This window comes from Uranotaenia lowii, chromosome 2 (genome assembly GCF_029784155.1).
Source record: "Uranotaenia lowii strain MFRU-FL chromosome 2, ASM2978415v1, whole genome shotgun sequence".
NCBI classification, from domain to species: Eukaryota; Metazoa; Arthropoda; class Insecta; order Diptera; family Culicidae; genus Uranotaenia; species Uranotaenia lowii.
Genome location: NC_073692.1, coordinates 234,345,616 through 234,368,031, shown reverse-complemented (window position 1 = coordinate 234,368,031; position 22,416 = coordinate 234,345,616). Strand labels below are relative to the sequence as shown.

General features: G+C 34.7%; 1 protein-coding gene and 1 non-coding gene across 2 annotated transcripts; both read left to right on the top strand.

The window, feature by feature from the left end:
- Nucleotides 1–493: 493 nt before the first annotated feature.
- LOC129742416 (uncharacterized) lies at nucleotides 494–1,126 on the top strand. The gene has a single exon (XM_055734314.1). It carries the CDS (start codon nucleotides 494–496, stop codon nucleotides 1,124–1,126), a length of 633 nt encoding a protein of 210 aa, XP_055590289.1.
- A 12,727-nt stretch (nucleotides 1,127–13,853) lies between these two features.
- LOC129750257 (U6 spliceosomal RNA) lies at nucleotides 13,854–13,960 on the top strand. The gene has a single exon (XR_008738373.1). It is a non-coding gene; the product is annotated as a U6 spliceosomal RNA (small nuclear RNA).
- The last annotated feature ends 8,456 nt before the right edge of the window (nucleotides 13,961–22,416 follow it).

Genomic DNA, 22,416 nt, shown 5'->3' with positions numbered 1-22,416 from the left:
TTACAGTTTGACTTTTCCGTTCTTGAGCGAAACCGGTTGTGACCGATTTGTCAGTTGTAGAGCTCAAGTGTGTGAGTGCTTTGTCGCAGTACAGTAGTTATTCGATTTTTATGCTGAACACGAATGTTTCTCTTTACTGAAAATGCTGCTAATTGATACTCAATCAGAAGTGATGTAATAATCTTCGGTAATCAGATGAAGCCTCTGGTCCCAACAGTGTCCGATTAGCGAATTTTAATGATGACACTTGAGGAATAATGTGTTCATTATGTATCAATATGCAAATTATAGATCAAGATGATGAATCGATTTTAAGTTTATTTTCCAGAGTTCCGAAATTAATTTTTTTTCATCGCCTTGATATTGGAGACAAGTTGGGCTTTAGATTTGACACTCAATCGGATCTCTTCCTTTTCTCCCTTCACCACCAGGCGGTGCGCCATAGAAACAAGCCGCTTTCCATTCTATGGCGCACCGCCTGTACAATATCCCAATGGAAAAGGCAGAATTTGAAGAGGAAAAGCATAAAATCCTTGAGGCGGGTGTTTTGAACGGTTTTGACAACGAATTTGTCCTCAAAATTCTCCGGAAACATGCCAGAAAAAAGTACCGAAGTGATGCCACCACCTTTAGGCCAGAGAAAGAAGAGCCCTATAGAGTTAGCCTGCCGTTCCACCCTAAACTAACTAATGGGATAACAAAAATCCTTTCTCAACATGGCCTGAAATCAGCATACAAGAGCGGCAACACCCTTAAGGATCGGTTGGTCTCCTTGAAGGATAAGATCCCGCAAGATGAGAGATCCGGAATTTATGAAATTCCCTGTGAGAGTTGCTCAGCTGTATACATTGGCCAAACTCGTCGTAAATTTAAAGTTCGACTTAAAGAACACAGAAACGCTGTAGACAACAACAGGGCCAATGAATCTAGCGTAGCTACCCACGCAACGGAAATGGGTCACTCCATTAACTGGGAAAAAGTGACCTATAAGAAATGTGTAAGAAAAGCCTCACATTTGAACGCATGGGAGTCTATGTTTATTAGCACTTCAGAGAAACCGCTAATGAATGAAGATGACCCACCAATTATGTCGCCGCTTTTCACCTTCACCAAAAGAAAAATTTAAAAAGGAACCATCCTTCGACGAATACTATGACACTCGTAGTACGATCCTGCCAGTAATTTCTTCGTGTGATCAGTCGGACATCGTCCTGTAGATGGGCAACATCGAGCCCGAAACCGGTCGACAAAAAAGGTAATTTTGAATCCTTTTTTCCGTTTGTAAGAACGTTAAGTGTCGTGTCCTGTAATACGTCGTGTGTTAATTGTGAACCTCATTCCAACTGAGGATTTGACCTATTGATAAAGTGACGGTGACTAGCTTCTGCTCATCTTGTTAAAGTTGTTTCCCATCACTCAGCTTTAGTGGTCTCACTCGATGTCACTAGAGTTAACGCTCCTACAGAGGAAACCGCTCCCTTCTACCAGGACTTCAAAAACGTCGACTACGAAGCTATCTCACTCGTCCTGGATTCTATCGAATGGGAGAACGAGCTCGATATGTCTAATCTCGATGCAGCCGCTGCGACTTTTTCAAATATACTGAACTATATAATTGACCGTAATGTTCCGAAACGTAGCTTACCCTCCAACCCACGACTCCCTGGGTCACTAATCAATTGCAACATCTGAAGACGGCAAAAAACCGTGCTCTTCGAAACTTCAGCAAGCACAAGTCCCTCTGCACAAAGGAAGAATACCGCAAGCTGAACACGGCGTACAAAAAAACAGTAGGCGTTGCTACCAGAACTATCTCAACCGGCTACAGTGTAATTTCAAGACCAATCTGAGATCTTTCTGGAAGTACGTCAAAAATCAGCGGAAAGAATCCGGGCTTCCTTCTCAAATGTATTTGAACGGCCATACAGCGAACACCGATCTTGAAATATGCAACCTCTTTGCTGAGAAATTTTCTAGCGTTTTCACAACTGGTCCCATTTCCTCAGAGCAACTGGATATGGCTGTAGGAAATATCACACCTCTAGACTCTTCCTTAAACGGTATGCCTTCGATGACGCAGCCATTTTAAAGCCGACAGCAAAGCTTAAAAATTCATCATCTACGGGTCCGGACGGGACACCAGTTATCTTCTTGAAACGTTTCATGCAACATTTGCTACATACATACATCCAAATAACATAAAATTAGATAAAAGATGTAATCATCTCTCAGTTGATCATCGATTAACGTTTCAAATTAGCGATCGCTAACATTGACTCAATAAGCGATCCAATTAGGGCGCTAAGTTTAAGTTGGCGATGCCGGACACCGGATATTGTATGATGATATTCTTAACTTTGAATTAATCCTTGTAGCTCAACTTCAAGCCTGGATACATGATAACGTGCAAAAAAATAACATATTCACGTAATTTTTACTCGTTGACATAAATATTAATTTAATGCTTCGTTTACATGCTCTTAATCATACATGATTGAAATTTATCTCGTCCCTAAAAACCCTTTAATCGAAACCTAATGGAGCAATTTATGTTGATTCGAGTACGAATGACTTCGCTGCCAAGACTCATCTGCCCACACGCTCGATGATCATTCAATTAAAGCGCCATAAAACACCAAATGGACGACGAGGGCCGCCACAAACAATCATCAACACCTGGAACCGGCAAACGAGAGACGAACAAGAAGCACCGAAAAGCCCATGCAGGATTAAACGACTACGAAAACCAATAAAAAATATCAACAAGCGTCGAAAAGGCACCAAAGAATGACAAAAAAGCGCTCATCTTCACCTCGACGACCGGTAGCCACCAAATGACTTGAAGTGGCTTGTGATTTGTCACCAGCACACCAATCGCCACACGACGATGACACAGTGCTGAGGAGCCTTCTTAACTTTTGAGGATGAAAAGGTTGAAGCGAAAAAAAATCAAGCAGCAAATCGGTCGGATGCCATCTTCATTTGCATATATGAATTCACAAAATAGCGACACGACATGAGCACGAGTGGTTTTTGGAGAAAAAAAAATACAAATTTACTTTGGGGATCTTTGGTGTAAAAAGCTCTATTGAATTTATTTGTAAGGAAAGGTTTGTAAAAAAAACCCTTTATTTCTATTCCTAAATTCTAGCGAGACCTTGCTAAAACCTTCCTAAAAGATGGTATCAATATTTCTCACTTTGAAAGAATTTCACAAAATCCCTTCATTGACTAATCCTTTGTATGAATCTGATCGTTTGAGCTCCACTACCCATACTTTCCATATTGATTTTTATCAAGAAACCACTATCTGTCTACTTAAACTAAGCTTGAATAAACGTTTCTTAGCACCAAAATTGACCCCCTAAAAAAACTCTCTAAAGACGATTTCCATCATCGAAATGAAGCTATTAATTTTTATCACCTGCCATCGCCGCTGCTTCTTCTTGGGAGGAGGATAAACAGTGACTCTTGACTCCACTCAAGAAAAAAATAACAACAACAGTACGGTGTGGCGCTAAGCTAAGGTAGCCATAATCATCACCCGAAAGTTGAATGAATAGCAGCAGCTCGTTAAAGAGTGTCGGACCTCCGCACATATCAATAAATTAATGATGCTGCTCATAGCCAATTTGGGCAGTTTCGTTTGCTTGATGATATCCAGCACACGACACAGGGGGTGGTTTTGTTTTCTTCTCAAACTTAGCTCTAGGGTTAGTTCAGCAGGCTAAGTGGATGCGCGATCAAAGATCAACAACAGAAATCAATACCTAGCTTGGTTTGACCCGAAGCGACTTGAACACTCTTGCCAAGGTGGGTGAGGTCGATCGTCTTCGAGGAGATGATCATCGGAGCTTCTTCTATCAGGCACCAATCCGAGTGAATGGTGGCGATGAGTTGTTTGTTGTTTGGGTTTTTTTTCTTCTGTCTACCCATTCTGCTTGACATCTGTTTTGCATTAATGGGTGCTAATCGAGCACTTTGAATAGACAAATTGGCTATTTCTGTCGGTCGACAAATTGGGTGGATCGCCGATTTGGCTTTGGTTTAAATTAATGAAATGTCTTTATCGGTAGGAAAATTATGCATTTTATGGTGATCCATCTTCGGATGATCAAAATATTGATTCTTCATTCACCATTCACCAAACAAGTTCATCTTAGGGAGTTGTAGTACAACATGTATAGTGCACTGGAATGAGTCGATTTGGGGCAATTTCTCAGTTCTTAAAGTTTTAAAAGATCCATTTTGATTCCAAAATTATCCATGGTTTTTTTTTGCAAAATTTTTAAGTTATGTTTACCCAAATGAGTAAACTTTAACTTTTAGGATTGCATGGGAAAATAGAATATTCTGTACTGAAAACTCAACATCATTTTTGTTTCTTCTGTAGAACCAACCCTGGTTTTTGTGCCAATTTATAAATTCTATAGAAAAGTTTCCGCTGATCAACTTTGTGCAAGACCGTAATTAGCTTCGTATCTTATAAGCCAAAAAAGGTATTGGCTTTTTAACAGGGGTATGTCTTTTGGCATTAAAAAACAATAATTTTTATTGAAATAACTGCTGGGTGCTTAGCGAGATATTATATGGCAATTTTTCCCATACAAACCTAAAGGCTCAAATTTTCTCATATATCTAAACATTATTTAAAAAATTAGTAAAAAAATCATGGATAGATTTGGAATCAAAATGATGCTTTTAAAACCACAGTGTTTTAGAAATTAAAAAATGACACCAAATGGACTCGGTCTAATGAAACAAGTAAATGTTCAGGTAAATCTTGCTTTACTCGGCATAAGTGAAGAAAATGCGACTTGAAAACGTAGCGTCGGTTTTCCTGTTGACACTGCAAACAAATGTTGGCTTCAAAACGAAAGGGAAATCGAAGCTACATTAACACTTAAATGCTCAAGGTTGGAAAAAGTCGGCTCTTCAAACTCAAATAATTCTCTGGGCTGAATTTCACCAAACTACTTATATTGAGATACTTAAAGTGTTGATATTGAACTTGTTGACCATTTATCAACCACACATTTTGGAATTCTGAGCAACGTAATGAAAAGTAAAGTGACTATTTTTTTTTTGGAAAATTATCACTACTTTGCCCCTGTTTGCTTGAATTCATCACGAGCAAATGGTTATTAATTTTGTATTTGCTTCAATTTCTATGATTCCTTATCCTTTATTTTCTTTTGAATTTCAATAATATATAAAATTAAAATAAATCATATAAATGAATAATATTTTAAGGCTGAAAAACTTTGATTTTTTTACTGATGCCATGAATTGCCATGGTATAGGCAATCAGTATCAGTATCTTTTTAATTCGCTTAGATTGAAGAAAACGATATGTTCGTAAATTACTTTTGTATAAACGGAATCATATGATTTGCCATTTTTTTTTTCAATTTAAAAAATTTCTACCGTGTACCATCAACAGATCTTGGGGCTTCCAAAAAGTCAAAAAGCCGTTGGACCTTTATGTGTTAAAAATACGGTTTGCAACCTTTTCATGTTCCAGTCAGAAATACATTAACCGAAATATACCACTTAACGAGAAAACAGGAGACACGAATAGGGCTATCTGGCGGCAGAAATGGAAGTATTACTCAGTTATTATTTTCGAAGCTTTGTCAGAGGTGCCAGGCGCGCTGATTTATCAGGATTTGTCCTGATTTTCGAGAAACCGTCCTGGTCTTTGAAAATCTCTCGAATTATCCTGAATTTTGAAAATGGGTCTTTAAAATGTCCTGAGTTGTTCTGGTTTTCAAAAAAAAAAAATTAAATCGTAGTTAAGTTAGGAGAACATCGAATAAGTCTGCAATAAAATATTTAAACCCCCGAATGCCTGGCAGTTGTGCCGTTGCCTGTATTTTTGGCGAGAATTTGTAAATTTTTGCTACCTATAGTGGCTTACCTAACTCGGATAATTTGCGGGAGGGAAGCGATACACATTTATCAATCGAAAACGTTCACTGAAGAAGATAGTAAGTCGCTATCGAAATACCAGTATCTGAGCATTTCTTATACCGTGGTTGAATTAAAGGAAATTTTTCGATTGCTTTGATTCTATAGAATTACTTATCCAAGTAAGCTCACATCAAATATTTGAGTTAAACCCATTTAACCGATAGTAATCTGCGGATCAGATGATATTTGAATGATGTATTTCAATATGAACTGCAGTCCAGCCAAGAAGATGCTCGCATTCGTGGCATATATTAAGGCGTCTACATGACCTATTTATACTTTGCTTATGCAATTGAGTATTATCTTGAATAAATCTTACTTTTTTTTTCGCGGTGTTTTTTTTCTTGTCAAAACCACCTGACACCTTTGGTCTGGGTTGCCAGGTGCCCAGATTTGTCTGTAAAACATAGACTTTTGACCCTTCGTCCAGATATTGGTCAGACACAGATTTTGCCCAGATTGTTGCTCAGAATGCCCAGATTTTACAGACTTTCAAAATTGAGTGATCAAACCAATATTCATGTAGCGGATATGATCCGTAAGTGCCAGATGATCCTAAAAATCTCGCTTGTATGTATTGTTATTTCACCAAACATCCATTAAAACTTAATTTAAAAAAAAAAAAAGATCGGCGTGGCACGTGGTTGAAATCAGTGTGTTATTTAGTTCTCAACTCGAAATTAAATCGAATAAAATACAAACCCCACCAGCCTTTCAACTTATTCAAAAGTCTTATGTTTGAAGTATCTCAAATCTACACTCAAGATTCATAAATCCACAATCATAAAGAATACATGAAAATTATCAGCAATTTATTTTATGTAGAATTGTTAGCTTTTTGTTTTTTTTTCTCGGCAACCATTTGTGAGCATTAAATTGTTGTACATGGTATAAAAATTAGAAACATTGAAAAAAAACTGTCATCGTCTATGACAGAATGTTAGAATTTTATTTCTTTTCTATTTGAAAAATGTTTTTAATAAATTTTTTTGCCCTTTTAACCAACACACCCTTTAAATTTTAACATACCTTGATTCACCATAGACTTTTTGATTAGGTTTAACTAACTTGTCAACTAGTATAGAAAAAGTGGTGATACGTAGGGGAGATAAGGTTTCTACGAGAAATTTCCCAGCAAAAAAGAAATCCACTTTTCATCTTTACAGAAATATAAAAAAAACAACTAGATTCACAAGTGCATAAGCACTCAAAAATAGCCCTTAAGCAACACTATATGCGACATAGCGGGCGGAATGAATGCTATCACAACATAGCCTTTAATAAGCAATACAAATGCTGAACTAGAGCACCATCAAAACGTCATTTTTCGCCAGCCGGATAAAGGCATTAACTATGCATACTTAGAAAATCTTTTAATTATTCAATTGATTGATCATGATTGATGTGAAACGGAAATTCAAAATGGGAAATTATTCTTTGATTAATTAAAATGAACAAAAATTAAAAAATAAAATCATTATCTACAAAATCAATCAACCTGCTGAATGAAGGATTATGCCTGCTTAATGAAAGGTTCTTTGAAATAATTGAAATCAATGGAGCGATTAAAATTTAATTACGAATTACTTTGATGAGTCTCGAACCAAGAATCCCGCAGCAGCCTTTATCATTCCTTGCGCCTTTACCATTTCGACCACTCTTGATGCTGATAAGGTAGGTGAAAAAATCCGTACTTCAAGTACTGTTCGGGTCACACCACTTCAAGCTTTATAAAAGCTTAATAAAAGCATTTACAGGAAGTTTTAGTGCTACAGTCTTATTGATTGTTGACTTTATATAGTAGCTCTATATGTGCATATCGTGCTTTCATAAGTGCTAATTTTTTTTGAATTGCTTCTATGCATTAATAATGCTTATATGAAACTTAAAAGCATTATGAATGTAGATACAGACCCCGTTCGTTTTTGGCAACACGCTCGTAAATTTTATGTTGCCAAAATCGAATGTTGCCAAAATCAAACGGTTTTTTTTTGTCACTTTTTTATTTTTGATTTTCATTTCAAATTATTCAAAATTGATGTAAAACCTTATATTAGCATAGCATTTTACAATTAGGCTCAATTATATTAGTTTTAAGCAGTAAAACATGGAAAAATTGTACGTGTACATGTACGTCTCGGTGGTCGAGTGATTAGCGTGGTAAGACGGTAATCGCTGGTCCACTGATGACATGGGTTCGATTCCCATCTCGGTACTGGGTGTTAAATGTTAATCTTAAGTTGTCCACGTCATTTATTCAGTCTGTAAAGCCTTAATCGGCTAAGACGGTGTATGTCTTTTTAAAATTGATGTTTTAACTGTGTAAAACTATTATAATTAAACCAAATTGAAAAATTTCAAGCTAATATTACGTTTTACATGAATTTTGATTAATTTGAAATGAAAATAAAAAATAAAAAAGTAACAAAAAAAACCGTCTTTTTTGGATGTTGCCAAAAACGAACGGTTTTTGCTCGGATGTTGCCAAAATCGAACGGGGTCTGTATAATGCTAACATGCATTAGAAATGTTGATTTAATGCTGATTAAGGGTTATGGCTTAATGCTTATGGTTACTTGGGTTATGATCGTTAAATTATTCTGATCCATAATGTACGCACTGCACACACTGCACTGTACACATTGTTCCTCAATTTTTACCATCATTAAATTTTTGATTTTTCACTAAAATCAATTTAAAAACGCGTTTTTACTTCAACTTGTTGCCTCGGTGCGAACAGAGCACCATTTATCGGGATACAATAAGCATTTTTGCCGTTGAACCAAGCAGCGAATTTAACTCGATGAAGTTGAGGGGATGAATAACACGAGAGAGTTAAAATCCCTGAAAAACAAAAAAAACAAAAACTCGGTCGGAGGTCGGAGAGATAATCAGGAGACTCGAGATCGATTCCTGGTCAAGTGATTTTTTCATCAACTATTCATGATCGATCCGCCAAACAAAGCATCAAAAATATAATGTATGAGTGTGTGTGAATTGTTTGTATTCTCTGAACAGACAAACATTATTTTGTTATTGCTTTGTTTGATATATCTACGACTCACCGTTTAGTGCAAAATGCATCGGGCGTGAATGCTAAATGAAAAAAAAAAATCGACTCGACCAGGAATCGAACTCCAGTCCTCTGATTAGCTCTCCGACGCCTTTATATTTGGCCAAATCGTCAGACGAAACAAGTTAAGCTGTAGCTCTAAAATTTAGTTGACTTTATCGAGTTGCATTCGCTGCAAGATTCTACGGCAGAAAACGCTCCGAATTTAGGTTCTCATTATGCCCCTACAGTGACTGATTTTCTGCTTTCAACAAAATATTTTAAACAGCATTTTTAAACTTTTTATTCACTTTTTTAATTTTTGCCAGTTTGGAAAAAGACTTTTTTAGTTTATGAACACGAAACAATGATGTAACTCATATATTTTATCTGATTTCTATGGTTAAATTAGCGTCCTTCTTAAGGTGGCCTAATTTGCTCCGATATTGTCCGGTTTTGATTGACAATTTTAAAATCAAATTCCAGGATTTTGATAGGTTTTCAAAAAAAAAAAGTCCGAATTTACTCGGCCCGGATACGTGCCATCAAAATTCCCGCAACTTTATTATAAATACATGTATGAAATGCAGAAATGCCTCTCTGTGTGGGGCAACATCTTCCTAAGGCATGATGAGCATTCTTACACGCAAACATACATTTACCCGATATTTCTGTTCAATATTATTTACTATTTACATTTACATTTACATAAAAAGTGGTGATACAGGAATTTTCTTATTCAACGATTTTCAATAAACATAACTACTTTGGCTATATCTCATGATCATTGACGTTATCGTGGATAAACGAGTGCAGAATACCTAAACTTGTCTCATACTAAACCGTATTTCCTCGTATTTTGTAAAAATATCCAAAAATAGGTGCATGATAACAGAATCTCACTTCAGCGGTGATCATTATAGTGAAGGATGGAGTTTTTTCATCATTAATTATGTGCTTATGTTACTTTTGTTAGATTTACGTTGAAAAATCATGGGTCCAATAGTTATAATAAAGCACATTTTTCATGAAAATACATGATTTACATATATGAAGGAGGAACTTGAGGAACAATGTGAACATCATGATATAGTAACGTGGTACGGGATGAATTGATGAGTAATGAATTGAGCCATTTATTCATAAAATCCCTTGGGTGCTCGATTCTCCTCCTGTACTCCTGTTCTCTTTCTTAGAATAAACAGATCTGAATAAATCTTTGATATCATTTTTCAAACATGCGCCTTGGCGTCCCCTGGTCATAACTTTGGATTTTTTAAAATACTGTTTTGTTAACATCGTATTATTATGACATGTTTCAAAAGCTATTCATAGGGAAGCTTCAAGTGGTGCGTTGGACCTCTGGAAGTAACTTTGGAAGTAACAAAAAATGTTACACAAACTTCAATGTTATTAAGTTTAAGTTATTTCCTTTTTTAAAAACCTAAATTGAAAGTTTTCTTTTAAACCATCAACCAAATCACTTGGCAATAGTGGTCTGAAAAAGCAGCAGCAGTCCTCGAAATCTGCTGAGGCATGTGATGTCGATCGATTAAAGTCGAGCACGTGGGGGATTGTATGTTGTTGTAGCCTAAGTGTGACTTATCTTAGGCAGGGCACTCGTTTAATGGCAAGGCAAACCGGGTAAACCTTTAAGCTGAACAAGAATGGAGAGCGAGAAAAAATCGACAACAACTACGAGCACCACTCCAAACAGCCACCGCAGCCACACGCTAGTTGTCATTATATATTTTATGCTTTTGTTGAGCCCTTACTTCCAATGACTCGAGTTGACTATTCTAGTTTTTTTTAGTCTGTTGAAGTCCTGTGTTACCGCGCTCAAGAACATGAACCTCGACAAACTCGAGCACCAATCGATGATTAAGCACAGATAACCTTTTGGTGGACTACTGGGGTCGTAAATGTTAATTTTTTTTGCGAAGGTTGGGTTTCTTATCCTCTAGATTTTTAATGTTTTGGGAATTACTGACAGTTGTTGAAAAAAAATTCAAAAACTGTAAATTTTCAAATTTTAAGTCTCCTATTTTGGAAAAGAGTCATCAAAAGGTTGAAAACCGTTCGATCTGGTCCAACCATAAACCTGATCCGAAAGTTGATATATTCATCTACTTGTTGAAGCCACAGAATCCGAAAGGGGGGAGGCCTCTAGGAACTGTGTTCTACAGCTATAACTCAAATGACAGGGGCCGTTTTGTAGCAGCTCTAAACTGTAAACTACTTCTTAGTTCCTCTTGCCTCATCCCGCAGCATTTCCAGCTAGAGTAACTACAGAAATTCATGTGATTTTAAACTAGCACAAAGCACCGGGGTGTGGTAATTCAACTTAACAAGTCACGGCAACGACGGTTCCTTGTACAAGTTCTAGTGCTGCAACCTGATTGTTTTACATTCTACACGCCTAAGCAAGTTCGAACCTAGGAACTGTTCGAAGGAGCGAAATAGAAAACGTAACCGACCTGTACAAAGTGCCGCATGGGATTGGATTTATCCTAACGTATATTTACTTGTTCTGTAAGGTTGACATTGTTGAACTGTGCTAGATATAAACGTGTTCTGTTCACAAGTTACTAGTTTCAAACACTTCAAGTAACTTTCAAGTGAATAGTTTAGTTCAAATTACAATGAATAGTACAAGTTTTTTTAGTATTAAGTCTTAAATTTGAATTTGATGTTTCTCAATTCCTCATAAAGCACCAATTGCAGTTATTTATATTTTTTTCGAAATAAATTTTATATTTTTTTAAGGAAAAGGCATACGGGCGCTGCATACATTTAGGGGTAAAAATACTAAAAAGTTCTACTGGCTGAAATAATATAAAAATAATGTTTGGATGGATGAAATTTTGAAATAAAAATTAAAAGGTGAATCGTTGATTTGCATTTAATGCATTTTAGCCCAGAATGGTAGCTCAATTATAAAAATATTTATAATATTTTTAATATCCATACTGATAGAATTCATATTATGTTGTACGATATGAATTCTATCCCGAGTGAATGATCTGAGAATAAGAGAAAATGTGATCTTCGAATGATTGGCAGTATTTTAAGCCTTTTTTCAAGCCTCTAAAATACTACACACACACGGTGTGATTTTCAGAACAATTTCAAGACGAAAATAGTTGACATCTCTGAAAATTTGTTACATTTTAGAGAAGACTGTCTCCTATCCAACGCACCATTTAGAGAAAAAAATCGATCGGAGGGTCTAGGGCAACTTTATCTTACAATATTTGCGAAAAAGATACTCGAGCATTATTTTCAAGTTTTCACTATATTTTTTTCTATAAAACTTCACATTTCCATGTGGAAAAAGTCATTCAAAAAGAAATATTAATTTCAAAATTTTAATACAAATCATTTCTATTCATAAACTTTGGTAAGAATGGTAAAATTCGAAGAAAATTTGAAAATAAACAATAAAATTCACAGGGTCGCTAGCAAACAGAGAAATCCCTGAAAAATTTTGGAATTTCATCGCGTCACCGGGAAACCGGAAAAAAAATCGGGAATTTTGGCACCTCACCGGGAAAATTGTCGTGTTCAAATTTTTTTACGGAATTTAATTCAAATTCAAAAGCAAATGTTTGAATTTTAATTCTTCCAACGTTAAACTTTTGCTTAACGTTTCCTGCGCTGTAATGACTTTTGTAAAAATTGTATCGAAAACAAGCTCCTGTAGAATTCTAAGGTCTGTACACTGATACAAAATAGTATCTTACATTCAAACGATTAAAGTTCAGCCCTGTTTTATGCACGATTTTCTATATTTTCAAGAATCTTTATTTCAAATGACTAGGGCACTACTAAGGTTATTCATTGTTTTGTATTTAAAAAAATAACATTTTTTTCCAAAACATGTCTTTGGATTTGTACAAAAAAATTTGCAATCTGCTGATTTCAAGTTTTGTAAGACAAATCCTAATTCAAGTTGACAAGCTGATTTGGTATTATGTATGTTTCGATGTTTTTTTTTAAACATTTTTCCATACAAACTACACAATTTTTTCTAGAACCTAATAAATATTCTAGAATATTTCGCAGTGGCTGAGATCAATTGGCCCGAACTTATTTTTACGAAATTGTTGAAATTGTGGAGCAAAACTACAAAGATGCTAATTTCTTTAGGTTCGTTTGTAAAAAATCTTGAAAACCGTCAATTTTATACGAAAACACTACGTGTTAAAAGACGCCGAGATATTTGTCATGATTTCTAACCAGTTAACATTTGGGGTTGGGATACAATTGTTTGAAATTTGAGGCCATTTCAATTGAATTTTTTGTTCACCATGATTGTATGTTAAAAATGGGTATGAGAAATGGGAAAATCATCATTTATAACTGGGATAAACAGGAATAGAATCTGAAAAAACTTAGGAATTTCAAAACGAAAAATCGCTAGCAACCCTGAATTTATCTTGAATTTGCCTTAAAATGATATGACGACACTGCAGAAAATTAACAAGAGCATGGTAAATGGTAATAAAGGCATATTTTCTATGATTATTTCTTCCGGAAGACAGAATTTTGTTTTGAATTCAGCGAAGAAAATTACAATTCAATCATTCAACACTATATTCTCACTGTTGTAATAATAACCGTGCTCTTTCTCATTTGCTACACTGCTGCCAGTTTATTTTAATGCTAACTATAGATAGTTTTTATTGTAAATGTCAGTTCTTTTTAAATTTTTGTCAAAATTTTTGATTTTAAATAATTTTTATCAAAATTTTTGAGGTTATGATTTATGTATGAAGAAATTTTTACACATCTAAGCTCAGAATGAAACATTTCAAGTTCTCAGGAAGTCCTAGCTTCGGCTGGACATATACTAAAATTGGAACGATACAGAGAAGGTTAGCATGGCCCCTGCGCAAGGATGACACGCAAAATCGTGAAGCGTTCCACATTTTTATTCATCTCGAACTTTTTATCCAATCGAACTTTTCAAGTTGTTGTGGTATGAGCCTACTTGGTTGAATGATTCAACTGAATCAAAGCAATCGAAAGATTCCATTTAATTCAACCACGGTAAATGAAAAGTTCATATACCAGTATTTCGATAGCAACTTACTACCTTCTTCAGTGAACGTTTTCGATTGATGAGTGTGTATCGTTTCCCTCCCTTATATTGTTCGGGTTAGGTTTTCAAGTTGTGGTTGGGGAATCCTTCTCTTCAATCAAACGTGAAGAAAACGGTGTACCACAAGGATCAGTATTGGCAGTTACCCTTTTCTTGATCGCAATGAACTCGCTTTTCTCTGTCTTGAATAAAGGGGTCAATGTTTTCGTATACGCATATGACATTCTAGTTATTGTCACAGGAAAAAGTTTGAAAATAAACCAGCGAAAATTACAAATAGCAGTGAATCGAATTTCGAAATGGGCCAAATCGGTAGGGTATTCTATGTTTGCTGAAAACAAGTTCCAGAAGTTACATTTGCCTAGGTAACCACCGTCCGTGGAAATTCAAAATAGAAATTGACGGAAAAGCATTCCCTACCGGAAAGAACCGAAAATTCTCGGCATAACGTTTGACCGTAGATTTTCTTTCGAACTGCACTGTAGACGAGTGAAATCAGATATTTCAAGCCGCTCGAGTTTGATAAAGACTATCAGCAATCGTCACAAAGTAAACAATCGCCGCACGATTCTCAAGATCGGTAACTGTGTAGTTACAAGTAATCTGCTATATGGGCTGGAGATCACATGTAGAGCATTCGATAAACTTGTGGACATTTTGAGTCCTGTTTATAACACAATGATCAGAAATGTCGGAGGCCTTTTACCCGGTTCACCAGAACTAGCTGCCTGCACAGAAGCTGGAGTTCTACCATTTTATTTTATAGTGGCTCTAAATATAATAAAAAAAGCCATTAGTATATCCGAAAAATCGCTGGAAATTCAAGAGGAACACGCGTTGTACATTCATGCAAAAGACATTTTTCAAAGATACACGGGTTTGGAACTACCGAGTACAGCATGTCTAGAACGTTTAGGTGACCAACGTTGGGACGCAGACAATCTCAAGATAGATTTGAAAATAAAAAGAAAGATTCGCGCTGGGGACCCTCATAAAAAAGTGATCGCTCATTACAATTCAATTGTTGAACAGATTTTTTTCTTTTTCGAAAAACTCTTCACCGATGGCTCCAAATTGTCAGACAAAGTCGGAATTTGCCTGTACGGCCCTTCAGTGACCATCGCAAAAAACTTACCAAGCCAAGCTTCTGTATTTTCTGCTGAAGTCGCCGCACTACTTGCAATTCGTCACCACAGTACATCTGGTGGAAATACCGTAGTTTTCACAGACTCTGCCAGTGCTTTAAGTGCCTTGCAAAACCCAAGAAATCGGCATCCTTGGATTCAAAAAATACAAAAACTTAATCCACCGAAAATCACTTTCTGCTGGATACCAGGCCACGCTGGAATTCGTGGCAACGAGGAAGCAGATAGACTAGCATCTGTTGGCAGAGACGCACAACCTCGCCCATTGAACATTCCTGCTTCTAACCTTCATTTGTGGGTAAAAAATATGATCTGGCGAGCATGGACAAATATCTGGGCATCAAACCGAAATCTTTTTTTTTGGCAAAAATCAAGGGAAATTCAAACATCTGGACTGATATAAAAATAGGAAAGACCAAACCATATTATCACGACTTCGAGTTGGACACAACAGGCTTACGCACCGATACACCGTTGAAGGAGGATCCGCACCGATTTGTGAGCAGTGCAATATGAGACTTTCTGTACAACATCTAATCACACAATGCCCCGGTTTCCATGACTTTAGTGAAAAGTACGATATAGACCAATCTATCCGCAACGCACTTTCCAATGACCCAGTTAGTGAAAACAAAATGTTAGAATTCCTTAAAGAAGCAGGTTTATATTTCTTCTTCAAATATCTTGGCGTAGTCAATTTTTTATAATTTATTGTTGACTGAGAGGGGGAAATGAATATAATTAATACTTTTTTTTGAAACCATATGCAACATGCTGATTAAGCTTTCCCCTGTTCATTATTTTAAATATGCCTTATTAATCCGTTGCAAAAAATGACTTTTTACTTACATATGTTTTTTTGATGTCTTTTGGGTCACCAAGCATCAGTGTAAAATTTGTTGGTTCCTTGATTAGCGCAACGCGCTTTAGTTTTGTATGGATTTCATGCTTTGGTAACATGATAAGAAGCTAAGTCTATCACGAAAAACGTTATAACCATTTCAAATTAAATAATCTGAAAACAATGACAATGATATAAAAATATCAGGTTTTGCTGACTAGAGCTTTCACAAATTCCAAGCAATGTTTTTGTAAATGATAAATAAGTCAAAAAATTCATTGGCTATTAAAAGCAGTTTTTTGTGTTTTCTATTTTCATCCTTCGGGTCAACAGCTTTGAAATAAACAGTCAACAAACGCTAAAAATTAAAAAAAAAATGTTATGAATTTTATTTTTGCCTAACATCAAATATCTTTTTTGGGATAAAAGTTAGGTTTAAGGTTTGTTTACATCAAATGTACTGCAACTACCAAGAAATATTAAAAATCCAATGATATGTTATTCTAAACTTTCAGTACATTTCTGGTGTTTTTTGAATGAAAATTTTTATTGTCTCATAAGAATTTCCATACAAAATAAAAACTCGTTTCGATTATTCAGGAGTAAATGAATCACTTCTAGAATTTTTATTGCTATTTGTGGCGGTGAAAACAACCAAAATTAGTTATGGGGGGTGTAAAAATGTTTCAATTTGAAATTTTCATACAAAGCTTGCAGCTGTTCGATATTCCTCATCACGCATGAAATGTTCAAATTATTTTTTTTCCAAAACGATCAATTCCATCTTAAATTTTGAAAATTTTCTTGTTTAATTTATTCTAATACGTTTTGAATTTTCTGTACAGTCCAAATGTCATTATATCAGTTTGTTTTTGATTTATGATGCTAAATCGTGAATTCAGACGCTTGTTTTCATTCTTTATATATTTTCTTCGGGATTGTTGTTCCCAAGGATGCTTCAACCCTGTCACATGAATTTGGCGTATTTTAATATGCCTGGTCAAATAAAGTTTTTGAAGTATATGGATAAATATGAGTTTCAAAAAATTATTGTCATTTGTGAAAAAACTTATCTTTTATGAATAAACTCGATTTTGTTGAATATTTTTTTGAACTCTATTTCAAATCTTTATAGCTTTAATCATGCCAAACGTAATTCGTATAAGCAGCTAGAGCTAATTTATTTATGAGCATGATCAAGCATTATCGTTTTTTTTTTTAATTTATTAAATAGATTAGATATTTTCTTTTGGTCTTACAAAGTTAGAATCGCATTGCAAATCAGTAATTATTTAAAATTAACTTTTTTCGTGTATACTTTTTCACCCACAAGATTTTATTATAGCAAATTAAATTATCATTCTGCAAACAACTTTCTAATCTCAAAATTAGATTCACAGACTAAAGTTAACATATAATTAAATTTAATAAAACACATACCTTATGAAACCGACTTTTTATCAAAAAACAGCTAATTTCAGGACAATTATTTTGTGCTACATTTTTTGGCTGTTTTATTCAACTTTTTTTAAGTGAGCAATAAAAAAGACTTCTTGCTTATTTTCTCACATGACTTGTGGAATGATTGAAGGTGTTAAGAAAATTTTGGTACAGTTTTTTCTTCATGAAGAGTGTTGGATTGCGACGGATATCAATCGATAAGCAAATCCTCGATTTTGTAGGAATATAGCTAAAAGCTAAACGTAAACTTTTATTTGCAATTCTTTGTTTATATAAAAATGTCATTACTTACATTTGGTAATCTATCCGTATTTTTAACAATCCAAGCGTTTATATATTTTTTCTCACTTTGTAGGTTTTCTGATCTAATCAGAATATGGTAAACTATAAATCTACAAGTGTTAATAAAAGGTTCGACCACGATGACCACGCAAGTTTTCTCCACTCTGCCCAACGTTCTAATGATGATATGCAGTTTTTTCCTGAACGTCAGTCGTTGCCCTCACGGTGACAGTCGCTTACGTCAATAAGCCCCCACCTACTTAGGGTCGGCCATAGTCGCGGTAACCAGATTGAATGGCATTTCAATTATTAAAATATATATGAATGCTACAAATGTGACTTAGCAGATTTGTGAATTATTTTTTTCAATAAAGGTTATTCTTTTTGCTTTTTTAAGGTTTTTTAAACTGTATTCCAAAACCATCGAATTTTATCGTAAAAAATACTCTGATTAATTTTCACCGATTGTTTTTTGATTCTGGTAATATTGAAATCTTGAAAATGTTCCAATTTGACATACGATTCCGTTCGATATTGGCAACACGCCCATACATTATGTGTTGCCAAAATCGAATGTTGCCAAAATCAAAATTTGACATAATCGAATGTTGCCAAAAACGAACGGGGTCTGTATTTATATTATGATTTTAAGGAACAAACCTTTTTATATAGTGCATACTTTCGACAATTTTGTTCCATATTTATGAAGCCTAATAATTAATTATTCCATTTCTCTCTCATTGCAGGTAAAAATTTGCTTGGAAACACTAAGTCTTTGGAAAAATAGGTGGAATAATGGTAAGGCATTGCATAGTTAAATTTTTTTTTTCAATTTATTAAGAATCAGCCAAAGATGTAAAACAGATGATCAGTTTCCTTCAGATTTTTGTTGCACAATCAGCGATGTTTTGAAGAAGCTTCTGTTTAAAACATTCTCTTCTCGATTCAAATATTTTATTGATTGGTTATAAAAAGTGCCGATGAGTGAACATCGTCATTTAAAGAGACGCTGTTCGCTTTTTTAGTGTTCTCATCATTAGAGCTAATGGTCAGACTTATGCAAACAATTGCCACATTAGATAACAAACCCTAATCAGTACACGAAATTTCGCCAAACGCCGAATCATGGGTACTTTCAAATTGAACCCAAACAAACCGTAAATTAAAAATTCAACTACCCCGGCCCAAATCCATATCATTAGCCAATTAACTGGGAGAAGACAGAAGAAGACGAAAAATCGGTTCAAACTGAATGAAGAAAGACAGCAGACCAGTCGCCTGCACAATGAAGTGGTGAACTCCTGGGAAAATTTAACACCCCCTTCACCAGCTTCAAAGCTGAGGCGGTTTATTGTTATGAGATCACAAGGTTGTTACAGATTTTTTTTCGTTGGTCTCAGTCGATTCATCTTTTCAAGAGATGTTAAGTAATTGTATGCATTTTATTGTTGGTTCGAACAAATCATCATCGTACCGGCGATATTCGATAGGATCATTAGCAGCAATAGTTGCTCTTGTCATCCAAGAAGAAACGATTTTGATTCTAATTTATTAAAATTCAGATACCTATTTCGTGGAATATTACGGAATCGAATTTTCAGTAGAAATTAGTTGTTTAATATCAATTACATTTTTTTTCAAAATCAAAATTTTATTCTGAAGCTCTGAACAGAATACCGATTCGGGTTGAATTGATTGAACGCAGATCAAAGTTACGATATAAAAGATATCACAAATGCGGAAAATATCAATAACTGGTCATCAATCCTGAATTCTCAATGATGATCCATACTATTAAACTTCAGTTCCTCTTCCAAATCATGCTCAACGTAATAACAGGATTTAATTTTTCCTCTATATGGACATGAAACTTCTTCGCAACGGGTTTTCTAGCTCCTTGAACTTTGAGGGTAAGTTCAAAGCAAACTGGAAACCAGATAAGCAATAAAGAGCATCATCATGAACTGAAACAAGAGATTCCCAAAGTTGTAATGAGGAGCGAGAAAATCCGATCAATGGCGGTCACTTGCTTGCTTGCTGAAGGTTGACGCGTTAAGTTTATTGTCCCGAGTGCGTGGCATGAAGGCGCATCTGAAAAATGTCATTCGTCTCATCTGGTATGCACGCTTTGAATGACAGATTGATCTATAACTCGATGCGAAGACGAATACAACAAGTTCAATATAACATTTAAGGTGAAGAATGAAATAAATCAATATTTTGTGAAAGTCACAACAAATCACCCACAACTTGCATCATACCTTAAATTGATAACAATGATTCACTTAATACGTCACATAATGCACAACAAGAGTGTGTTAACTACACGCGATCAAAACATATTAAATTATCCTTAAAAGGGAACTTGCAGTGTTGATTAAGTCCAAAAAATAGCTACTAACTCTTCTAATGAACGCCATAAATCGCAATGTCACTAGAGCAAGTTTTTGCTCTCATTTCGTTTGGTTTTCTTTCCCATCGAACTATCTTAAGTGCACACAATGTTGCAAAGTTATTGGCAATAGACTGTATTTAAGACGAGTAAAATCGAATAAGAAAAAATTAAAAAAAAATGTTTTGAATTGTTTTCAAATGATTAAAGTTGAAATCCTGTTTAGTTGATCACGTTTTAAGAGAACATCCATATTCGTCTACACGTACGAGCAGCAAAGTTGATACTCATTTTAATTAAAACTAATTTTGAAGATTATAACATCTTAAATCAAAACTCGATGTTAGATTATGATGTTATGATACCTCTTCTCAGAAGGGAGCAGCATTGAGCGTATAGAAAGAATTTTCGATAAGTTACATGGGTCTGCTGCAAGTAGCATACTTCCGAAAATAGTCATTTTTGCTCCAGAATCTAGGTAAATTTGACATTTTTTAAGCTGCTTTACCCAAAGCTTGCTATATTTGGTAAATAAAAATTAATGAGTCCGGCTGTATGGCCGTCTAGCCCCGGCCACTTTATTTGCAAAATCAAACAAAAATCTCCTATTGAGACAATATAATGTTTATTAAATTTTGTGTACTTAAACAAAATTTTTTGAGAATTTTTAACATAACAATCAAGAACGGTTTCTGGATGCTTAAAATGCGATTCAAATCTGCTGCCGTGTTTCGATGGAAAAAAAGATTCATGTGCTTTTTTTAGTTTTGTTGAGTAGTGGTTCCTGAACATAGCCCCAATTTTTAGATAAAATAGTCCGGTTTTGAATAACTCGGATACGTGCGGGAAAAAATCTGATAACCTCAATTGAGTTTAAAAGAATTGATATATCCAAAACAACTAAACAGATAACAATGAAAAATTCCATTACTAAATCTTCTTTTCATGTTTATGGTCACACCAAGAGAACGACTTATTTTCAACTTATTTGACTGATAGTCAAAGACAATCATAAACTGATTTATTTGGTTTTTTAAAACGTTAAGAGTGTATTCGGTTGGGTTGAGAATAGAATGATATCAACACATATCAACTTTGTGATTCCTTGAGAATGTTATCAAAGAAAAAACTCAATTAGAAAATTAGGAAACGTTAGATAATCTCCATTTCGTTTTTTCATGCTTAGATGTTTAAAAACTAAACGAAATTTAGGTTTAGTTTTAGACTGAATTTTAGACTCGAGAAAAATATTATCCAAGATCCAAAAAAAAAACAAAAAACAAAATATAATCAAGATTTGCGTACATTTTTTCAATTGCGTTGCTGATTTTGAATTAAAGATCAAATTGTTAAAAAAAAGATTTTATAACTTTTGATTTTAAGTAACTGTGAGTAAAACTTCGATGAATATTTTAATGTTCTAATTGTTTTTTTGTTCAGTGCTTAAGCATTAATTTCTAAATAAATATAATAAGGTTAAATTTTTATTGAAAAATGTTATCATAAAAATCAGTGTATAAAAATGCATTAAAGAGAACGAAAATCATAATGGAATATGAAAATTTTCTCAAAAAAAAAATTGAATGAAAAAAAAAATATAGAAAATATGCAAAAAAAAGCAGAAATGGCACTTCACTACAAATAGTGAAGTGCCATGTCTGCAAATTTGGTATACAATTAAGAACACTTTTAACATGATTTTGGCGAAAAAAAAAGACAAACACACTTCAAAAACGATTCCGGCACGAAGAGGTTAACACCACAGACTGGAAAATCATTTTCAAATTTTATGTCATCATCGATGCTTTCATTCTTTTCAATTCAATTTAATTCATATTCGTTTTTTTTTGCCTCCATGCAGTTCGATGCTGTGCAATGCTGACACATCCTCAAAAAAAAAATAAACCGTAAATTTTGCAGAATGAAAGCAACAATATGCAGATGAATGATTATAATCATTGGAGCAACCAATAAAGCTCTTTTGGACGAATAACTTGTTTCCACCTTGTTCTTAAATTATCGTCATCGAAAATCATTAGCAAACTTATTTCAAATCATAAGCAAACTTTATGATGTAGAAACAGACTGACTGTCTGACCGTTTGTTTGTTCTGAGAATTCACGTTAGGCCGGAACAAATTTTAAATCCTTCTTTTGTCACTCGGAG